Raw genomic sequence first — 10,723 nt, 5'->3', positions numbered from 1 at the left:
TTTTTTTCCCTGATTTGCACTAAAATTCCCTAAATTTGCACTAATTTTTTCCCGGTTAAATGAAATTCCCGACTTTTTCCCGGTTTTCCCTGTCACTTGCCACCCTGTCTCTGCCACTTGTGTATTTGTAATAACATATTCTTTCTCCTCTTATAATCTCTAGTTAGTTTGATATCGTTAAAATACCGAAAAAAGTAATAACTAAGCACCAACTAGTGCTTGAAAAAGGCTAAATAACATAATGCCTCGTGGTTGGGCTCAGTACTGTCACGATATTTTTGACGATATTCACGAAATTTTAATACTTCTGATCAATTATGTTTATTAATAACACTATTTCGAAGCGTTCTCGAAACAATTGGTTAAAATGTTACTGAATAATTTAAATGAATTTTCTCAGGAAAACTATAAAACTCAGTGAATGATGTCACCAAAAATAAATTTAACCAAATTTCCATGTTTTGTGAAAAGAAAAGTCTACGAAGATTTTTAGAGGAAGGGGGAGGAATATTTGGAAAAATCTACGAAAGCTACAAGGGGGACGAGGGGGGTTTAAAAGTTCCAAATTTTGGTCTACGTGGTTTAAAAACGGTCCCTTAAGACAAATCTGCGTGTACTTTTATCGTCTCATTTCTTATTTCCAGAAGTGTAAAACCCGGAAACCATCTAAAATGACAAAAAAGTTTCACCCTTCCTAGCAATTGCAGTATCGCCCTGTTTGTTGGCATGGAGCACGGAGGGGAAGCTTACGGAAACAAACAGTTTTTTGTATTACTAAGATTTTTGTATGAAAATTTCTAGACAAAATTGTACGACGTTGAAGCATTTATTCGTAGGCAAGAGAAACTCGAATTGTTTGGTTTGGTAAGGATCGTTGTTCACAGCTGACATGAACTATGAAATAAAATTAGTTATAGCTAAATCGGTTATTTCGTGTAAAATTGGGGGCACTTCAATTTTTACTTTTTGATAATAATGAATAAGAATTTACCAGATATAAATTTCGTAAAACAGATCATTAGTAAAATAGTTAACAACAAATCAAATCTTTCATAAGGATATTACATCCTCTATGCCTTTTATTCTTCAACCATTTTTACATACATGGGCATATTCATTTGCACAAGCATCAGTGCTTACTGAATATTTATCAATGCATTTTACGCCTTGCGTGGTTTGGCAACTTGACCTTCGCGGAATCCATTGCGGAACTTACGACGAACAATCTTAAGGTAACGCATACGACCAGTTCCGGTAGTCTTCCTCCTCTTGGCCTTGATCGACCAGTTATCTGAAAAATTGATTGTTTGTAATTGTACGTTTGCCGAAAAGTTCAGTTCATGAAACAAAATCGGAAAAAGAACTGGTACATGTTCATCAAAGAATAGAATTTGTTTGAAATGCGAAATACGTGTTTTATTTGAATATTCAATACTAAATAGAAAATAATAACGCTGCAAACGACATACTACAGAAGCGTAAAACCATTCAAATTGATTTTCCTATACAAATGGATTGATCAAAGTATTATAATACTAATTCAAGCCTGAAAAGTCTAAATGAAAAGTAAATCTTTAAAAATTTATTCGCGCTTTTTCCATGTTCATAGGAATAAGGAATCTAGATTGAGTACATATACAGTTTCCAATTTTTTGGCATATAAAAAGATTGTTCAATAAATTTAAAATTTGTATGCTTACTATTTAATGGAACAACAATTTATTTTTTCCATTTTGATCAGTAAGAGTTTAATGTTTGTCTGTTCCATATGTGGCAAGTAAGGCTAACCACAGAAAATTAGGAAGAGACGTGATAATGCATGGTTTGAATAATAGTATATACTTACATGATCGAATCTTAGCCGATGGATAACCACACTGCGAGCAGGTATGCTTCTGAATATGGTATGAAGAGCGTCCACATCTGCGGCATAATGTGTGAGTCTTATTACGACGTTTTCCAAAACTGGAAGTACCCTTGGTCTGGAAATAACACGAAATTTATTGACTTCAATTGTTTACATAAATTATAAATTAAAACATGTCACTATGTACTCAAGCTCATGAACGTAATTTCATGGTAAGCACAAAAGCTATTTCTAGTTTCTGTAATCTTCACACAATTTTCGCAGCATTTATTTTACGACACAAAACTTATACATAAAATAAAAATAAAGTATATTAACCATTTTGTTAAATTCAAAGCCAAGCGGCAGTAATCCGAAGTCCGAACACTACCTTTTATCAAACGGAAAGAAAGACTGTCAATTCACCGGAAATAACTCAGACATTTCGTTCGAAAACCATAGTTGATTTGTCTCATCAAACAGCCTTTCATGTATGATACACTGGTCAAAAACGATATGTTTCAACCCCGCTTTTAGACCATGCCCACCAGTGAGTAGCTAAATACGTCCGCTTGTGAAGGATTCTGGCAACCGTAAGAAGGCTGGCTGCATTCTGCATTCAACATTGTCCAGGCGAAATTACGTCATTACCTCGCCGCACGTGTCTTGTTTATTTCTCTCTTCCTTCTTTTTTCTCTCTTTTTTTTTATTCGACTTCATTTGATATTCGTAAATCCCGCATGTCCATACAAAAAACGAATCTTGAGCCGAGGTATATAAGATTAAAATATGGGTATGTTTGGTAATGAGAAAGCAATGTTATTGGCAATAACATTTGATATAATTAGTATATATTAAGGCCAATAACTGATTGTCTTTAATATGTACTTCTAATTGAAAAAATATAACCAAGACGCTAAGGGCATATTCAGGAGTGTTCTAGTTCTAGATGCATAATTTATGTCAGTTTTAAAATTTAAATCTAGAAATTATAACGAAATAAACTGGCAGCCCCAGTAGCGTTTTATCTGTGTTTCAAATATAGAAAAAATAGAACGGCAGTGTATACCAGTTTTAAATTTGACAGTAGAACTGGTCGAATAAATAAAACTAAAACGGGGGGTACGTTTGTTTCAGTTTCATTTACATTATAGACCACCCATATGAATCTTGCAGCTGCTGAATTTGCTCTAAATATGTAGAACCGATTCAAAACGGTTCTACCAATCTTGTATGGCAAGAATCCGACCAAAACAGAACCGATAATAACCGCTAAGCGAAATTCTCTGCCGGAAACGGTTGTTGCATTGTTGCCAGAATTTTGTCGGAATTCTGACAGAACTCCGGCAAAAATGGCTGGCAGACATAGCCAGCCGTCTGGGGGGAAATCTGCCCGCCGCGTACAAGTGGGCGTGTCTATTATGATTATGCACTGCGTTACTATTTTACTTAAACACTTATTTCTACACCGGTTGTGCATATCACGGTTACTGAAGGTCAACCGTTTCGATTGAGAGCAATAATTATAAAACAAGTTTTACCCTCTATACGCTCTATTCTCGATCGAACAATGGCGGATGCTCTGCCAGGCCGTCGTGTGTGTAAATACAATGGCCAACACGAGAGCCCATACTAGGTGATTGCAGAAGTAAGACATGGTCACTTGCATTGTTCAAAGCTGACCAAAACAATCATCAAAATATCGGAAAGGATCATGAACGTGCTATACCCATATCTAAAACGAAAATGAAAATACTTATGAATATTGGAGAGCGTCAAACAAGTTGGTGGACACAGCCTATTATAGAGTATGAGCCAAAAATGAACGGCGACTCTAGTGAAAAACGGGTGACCAATATATTTCCTGATGAAAACAAAACAATATGTAGAAGCGATTCACACGTGGCATCAGGCGACTATCGCCGACATGAAACGGTTACGGAACAACAACATTATTTGTAAGCAATTCTTATGGAGGCACACGACATCAAGTTCATGGAACATTTTGACGTCCGGTACATGAGTAATGTCCGACTAAAAATATTACTAAATTAATCTTGACGTCGACCGAAGTTGATTGATCATCTGAATCGTGTTTAATGTTGGCGTAGTTACGTCTGCTTTATTTAAAATGATTTTGCATTAGATACAAAAACTTGAGCATCGATCCCATTACAAATGCGGTGATAAAATCAGCGAAAAAACAATAGTGGGACTCGTGAAATTATTTTGGCAAGTTCATGTGCTGGAGTTGTACAAACAAGTTGCTCAAGCGGTATATTACCGTACATACGAAAGTAACTTTGTAAACTTAACTTTTGGTTCAAAAGTGATATCAGATCTGCTCACTATTTCAGCAAGATGAAATTCAAACACAAATTTTCTAATTGAGTTTTGTTTTAATTGCGTATGTAATGTTGTATTTCCGCAATTTTTATGATAATATTCTCATGTTTGCAAGTTTTGTACTCATTTCAAACAGATAAATTCTGCACAACTTTTTTGTAAGTTTTGAATTTCATATTATTGTTTTACTAAAAATGAAAAAAACTGCTCACACCGACCTAAAGTTTTATGAGGAAGGCCATAACTATGCAGACTCAACAGAAACATATTTTCAGAGTAAGGTTACAATTTGGTTTATCAATTTTTATCTTGCGGAGAGCATCATTTCGCTAATTTTACTTCCACAAGAGATTAATTACCATTTCGTTATATAACGTGTCCGATACAATTATGACAGGAAAATTTTTTATTTGGAAATTTTTTGATAAGTTGCACAATTGTTATAGTTAGGGGAAGATGTTCGGTAGCCGGCAATGTTCGGTTTCCGGCACCCTATCCCCATTTTGTGTTGAAAATCAAAGCAAACAGACGCTTTTACTTTTTGCTGCGCCTAAAACAAATTAGAATTGCGTGAAAATCAACACAAAAGTTTTTTATGACCTTTTTTATAGTATCATAAATTGAAAAGTATCAATCGAAAAGGTGAGTGGATTGAATATTTATGAGGTGAAATCGATCTAGTTAGTGATTTTATACCGGATGCTATCAAAATTTTCGCAACCAAAGTCATTTTTAAAATGTCTACCGATTTCGGTTACCGCCCAAGTAGCAATCCGCAACTAGTTCTGATACGACAAAGTCCAAACTATATTGTAACATGTTTTTTATGTTATACTGGTTAAAACATAACTAGTTACGAAATAGTTATTTAGGTTTCCAATAATAACATCTGTGTGTCATATTGAATTAAATATAATTTATAAGCTATCGTTACTTAATCCAAACATATCTTTAATCACAACAATGCTTCTAGCTACTAGTTGAAAATAAGTTTATTTGACTTCAATAGTAGCAACCCGTAACTAGTTTTGATACCACTTAACCCAACTGTGGTGCAACAAGAGCACGAACATGTTTTTTTTTATGTTATACTGGTTAAAACAAGGTGACAGCAGTGTTTTCTTATAACGTAAACATTGAACTAACTATCATTTGTAAGTTATCGTTATTTGATTCTAACATATCTTTAATCACAGCTATGCTTTTAGCTACTAGTTGAAAAAAGGTTTATTTTCCGTTGCGAAACCATTATAAATACGTAAGCGTATATGTAAATCGTTACTGTGAATTGGTGTAGTAATAACTTAGATATTATAAGATTATAACATATCATTTCTTCATTGATTCAGATAGTTATCGGTAGGTTTTCCCAACGTTATGATAACGAAAATGCAAACAAAACAATCTTTGTTGGCTTGAATATGGCGAACACAATATGGAGTCTCAAGAAGTGTATGAAACATAAATAAAACCAGGATATTACTTGTTTCAAAACTACTTTTTGCCGAAAATAGTGAAAGGCAGAATAGTCATTTTTGTTCTATGCACTGTCATAAACACGAAGAAAATAATATAGGGATCGATTGTGATAATATTATAATTCTCATAATATATGAATTTAAAATGATGAGAAATCGCGCTACTTGGAATAATTTTGAACATTCCGAACTTAGGGTTATTTTGTTGTTTATTTTGTATATCTTAAGTAAAATTTAATTCCGCTCGACAGTTTCAAAATCGTTGTGAAATTTGTACCTTGTATCAAGTTTGTGATTTAAAGTAGTCTTCTGTTTTTTATTGATGATAGAAAAGTGCTCTGTATTCATTCAATGTTTATAATGTCGATGGTGACTAAGTCTCAACTAGTTTACTTGAAAACAAGTTATTTTCAAGTTATGAAAAGATAAGTTCTTTCAGTATGACATTACAACGTAACGACAACTTATTTTTAGCCGACCTAACAACTAGTAGAAACTGCGCTTTTGGAGTCATGCAAGTGGTTAGATGTTAGTAACAATCACTCAAATATCTGGTTGCAAACTAGTAACAAACAAGCTAGCGTAACAAAAATTGTTACTTGGGCGGCACCCCAACCCACATTATCAGATCCGAATGAATTCCGAATCGGCGAGAAATTTTCATTCGGAATTCCATGTGGAAATCATGTGGAACTCCGAATCAATTCCAACTCCAGTGCAACAACCGATTCCGAATGAATTTCGCCTACAACCGGTTGATTCGGAAAGCTGTCGGAATTGAGTGAGAAGATGCGGAATGAATTGTCAATTCGTCTTTTTCTTCTTCTGTTCCGATTTTGCACGTTTTCGTGCTGATTTTCAGTTTATTTTTAAATGAAAACATTACATACATTACATTACAGTTTATTTTTAAATGAAAACATTACCTACCTTAGTCAGCATCATCCATTCCTCAATCTAATCTGGAGTGTAGTGAAATGGCTTAAGGCGCCTAAATTTTACACTAACACATTCATAAAATGAGCGAATATTCAATGACATTTATAATGTCACTGTCAATCGGGTTGATCGAACAGCCAAAACAGGCGAAAATTCTAGCACTGAACCGATCGAGCACTGAAAAATCATGCAGTCGAGTAAGAATTCATTAAGCATTCCGTCATTTCAATAATGTGGGTTATGGTGTTACCGGTACCCCATTTTTTCGACTACACTGAAAATAATTTGCACGCTAGCATCATGTGCAAAGCATTCGATCTATCACTGCTTGTAGAACACATGAAATTCATAAAAATAAACACTTAACTCTTGAAATGAGTGTAAAAACTGTTGATATTTAGTGGTAATCATACTACGTTTATACGAAATGCACTTAAAAACGATCAGATATATCGTTACCTCCAGACTATATATGCATTTCATGTGAATGCCACATAGTTTTCCACACAGATTTCAATTGAAACAGAGTTGACCGATTCAAGTGTTTTGCACATACATTTGTGCTGTAGTCATTCCCTCTAGAAAATGAAGTGTTTAACACATGTAGTTCAATTCAATAGCAAAACACATCACATCCAAAGGAAAAACACATCAAAGCTAAGTGAAAAATAATCTAATCTCGTATCTTAGTGAATTTGCACATGGAATCTTAAAACAAATCGCTTTTTTATGTATTGAAATGAAAAAGCATATTGAATTGAAAGGCTATTTACATATGAATCCATCGTGCAAAATTTTTATCAGTGTAATCGCGAAAAATTGTCAGTGATATGCAGAGATGCCAAGTCTGCAAATTTGACTGTAAATTATCAAATTTCTTAGTTAACATGTAAACCTTTTTTCGTCTAAAGAATTTTTACAGACTTTTGAAACTTCAACTGTTTGCAGACATTCGTCAGAAATCACAGACTTTTGAAAATTGGCGCGATCTTTTCGTTTTTGATAGTGATAAATTTTACAATCGATTTTAATATGTTTAAAAATATTTCTGAACATATATAACATAAATAATAACTCTAAAACAATTGTAGGACATCTTGAAATTTCGATAAGTAACATTTGCTACTTGGGTCAGTAAAAAAGCCATGTCGTTCACATCAGAAATGTCAGGTTAAAATTTCAAGCAGATTTTAAAATGTTTGTACAATAAAACTGGCCGCTTGTGAGAATTTCTGGTAGCCGGAAGAAGCTTGGCAAAATTCCGGCAGCTGTCAAAATTTTGCAGGCAAAATTGCGTCATTCTCTCAGGATGTCACGTTTTGCAAGATCGCACTTCCTTTTTTTCTGTTCGACTTTATTTGATATTCGTCAATCCTGCATGTACATCCAAAAATGAAAATGAGTCTTGAAGCGGACCCTGTCAGATTGGAGCGAAAACAAATTTCAGTTCAGTAACGCCATCACATTCATCATATTATGTCAATTGTATAGGTGCGCAGTGCATCTATTTTGGCGCGCACGAATTTGACATTTCTCTCCCCTACTTCTATGCTCGCAAAAAAAGATTGTTGCCAATAAGGTACGCTAAACGATCATTAAAAGTGTCATTACTTAAAAAGTAATATAGTTTTAATGAACGTGTATGGTGCAGTAATGACGAGTTTTCTATGCAAATTTGAAATCTCATTAGCGGTCCTTACACGGGACAATATTTTTGTCAATCCAAAGTATTGTCAATACCATCAATCAAATTGGCTTGATAATTTGAGTCCGAGTTTTTCGAAAAATAGAAGCGTTTGGCACTTTAAATATTGCAAATGAATATTAAAATATTGAGAGAAGAGGTCATTGCACATATTCAACAGTTTCTCTCTTGAGAGAAAGTATTGTCGGATTGATGAGCAGTTTTGATTTTTTGACAATAATTTTGTCAATCCAATGACGTTTCCATTACACGATCAAAAGTATTGTCAATACTCCTCTTGTCTCGTGTAAGGGCCGCTATTACTTAGTCATAATTAAATATGACAAAAATAATTCTCGTGTAAGGGCCGCTAATGATTTGTTCGGGAAATGTGAGAGCTGGATATTCTGTTAATATGATGTCTTTGCTTGAGGTAAATGAAATCAGATCCTGTCAGCTTCGAGCGAAATCAATTTTCAGTTCAACAACGCCATCGCAAGGCATTCCATTCAACAAATCATGTCAGTTGTATGGGTGCGTAGAGCTGCTATTTTGGCGCGAATGAATTTAACATTTCACTCCCTTACTTCTATGAACGAGAATGCGGTCTCTCCTGAGGGCGCCATGCTCACCAAAGAGGATGTTGCCAATGATTTGTTCGGGAAATGTGAGAGCTGGATATCTTGTTAATATGATGTCTTTGATGAAATGAAAATACTATTGGCACAATGACGCTGCAATGAAATGTAGAGGCACTACTTGTTTAGAGATGATACTTTCAGCTTGAGCTGTCAAATTGCTAGAAAAAAATTTAATTACTTTACCTTTTCAACGATATCCCATAAAAACGGGAAAATTCAGTTAAAAAATCAGAGTATGAGAGGAAGACTCTATTTACTCTGAGATGGTAATGTTGATCTTAATTTATTGTGCGAAAAATAACGTTTATTTAGAATTGAGCATTATACTTCAATGCGATTTTTCAAATGCCCGGAAATAACAAATAAAATATCTAAAATAAATGGTACTCGGTCGCTAAACATTCTAGTACTACTTAAAAAAGTCAGGTGTGTAATGTCAGAGACATAACTGGATTTCGTGAATACGAATAAAACTGACACTTTTACTTTATGCTTCCGAATATAAATTAGTTGATCGATAGTGTTAATTGTGCAAGTTTTGCCCTTTTACACTACTAGAATTTGAAACGATACACCTAAAATACAGTACAGATTAGTTACATTAAACATTCTGACACACAAATATTACGAAATCACCAGTATAGTTCCTTATCATAAAATAATGGTGGTTCTGAAAAGAACATTTTATGAAAGCGTTCGTGATGGAGAGTGATGAGTTGAGTTCAAATTCCGATGGATACCAATAATTTGTGACACAAATTTGGGCTCATTTTTGACACCAATTGATTCAGATTGAATCGAGTAGTTCACAAAAGCATTCTTCAGTGTTTATATCACATAGTAGGCCTCATTTTCCAACCAAGCGCTTGACATTTACGTTGCCTATTTGTATGAAAAGTGTGATGCTAATCTAAAAACCCTTTTTAGTCTACTTAGTGAATTTTCAGAGAGGTTGAAAAATCACCATAGGGGAGGAATACATGAAATTTCAGAAAAACGAAAAAAAAATTTTGATGCCAAAAATCTTGAAACGTCGAGATTTAGTATCAACTTGTAAAAAAATTTTCGAAAGATCGACTTTCTGGGACTCAAAATTTCAAATAAGTCCCAGAAAGTCGATTAATAAAATTTTTTTTTGAGATGACACTAAATCTCGACGTTTCATGCAATTCTAAGACGTTTGACATCAAAAAAAATTTTCAATTTCGGAAATCTCACGTACTCCGCCCTATGGTATTTTTTCAAGATCGAACCTTTTCAAACCTTAACCGCTGGGCTCAAATTTTGCATGAGGACTTTTTCCTAGGTGCTTCAACTTTTGAACAATAGCGCTTAACGAAATTAGAGGTGATCCCAAAATATTGGCACCCTTATATACATTAGAGCGATACAAAACAACGTGTTTTGTCGGTTACGTCACTTATACCATTATAGCTCCGGAACCAAAAGTCACAGCTGTTTGATCTTTGAACTCGATCAATGGCCCGACAGTAACTTTCAAGCGAGCATAAGTCTGTTAAAATCGGTTCAACCATCTCTGAGAAAATTGATTGCGTAAAAATACAACACGTTTTGTCGGTTACGTCACTCATATCATCATATCTCCGGTACCAAAAGTCACAGCCATTTCATCTTCGAACTTGATCAATGGCCCGACAGTAGCTTTCAAACGATTATAAGTTGATAAAAATCGCGTTTTATTGGTCATCTTATATCTTCGAAAAGTACACACACACATACATACTCACACAGACATTTTCCGATCTCGTCGAACTGCGTTGAATGGTTA

At 34.4% G+C, this 10,723-nt stretch overlaps 1 protein-coding gene across 1 annotated transcript; it reads right to left on the bottom strand.

The window, feature by feature from the left end:
- Positions 1-1,046: 1,046 nt before the first annotated feature.
- LOC131440742 (large ribosomal subunit protein eL37A) lies at positions 1,047-2,337 on the bottom strand. The gene is made up of 3 exons (XM_058612272.1): positions 2,186-2,337; positions 1,847-1,982; positions 1,047-1,291 (listed from the first exon to the last, which is right to left on the bottom strand). Exons 1-3 carry the CDS (start codon positions 2,186-2,188, stop codon positions 1,161-1,163), a joined length of 270 nt encoding a protein of 89 aa, XP_058468255.1. The 5' UTR covers positions 2,189-2,337; the 3' UTR covers positions 1,047-1,160.
- Positions 2,338-10,723: the final 8,386 nt, after the last annotated feature.

The sequence above is a fragment of the Malaya genurostris genome, chromosome 1 (genome assembly GCF_030247185.1).
Source record: "Malaya genurostris strain Urasoe2022 chromosome 1, Malgen_1.1, whole genome shotgun sequence".
NCBI classification, from domain to species: domain Eukaryota; kingdom Metazoa; phylum Arthropoda; class Insecta; order Diptera; family Culicidae; genus Malaya; species Malaya genurostris.
Note: the sequence above shows the minus strand (reverse complement) of the source record. Positions and strands in the feature narration are given on the sequence as shown.

Bases quoted from the DNA above. Each gene is read 5' to 3' on its own strand.
- LOC131440742 (XM_058612272.1), bottom strand. The intron at 1,292-1,846 runs GTAAGTATATAC...TCAATTTTTCAG, and splicing joins ATCGGCTAAGATTCGATCAT to ATAACTGGTCGATCAAGGCC.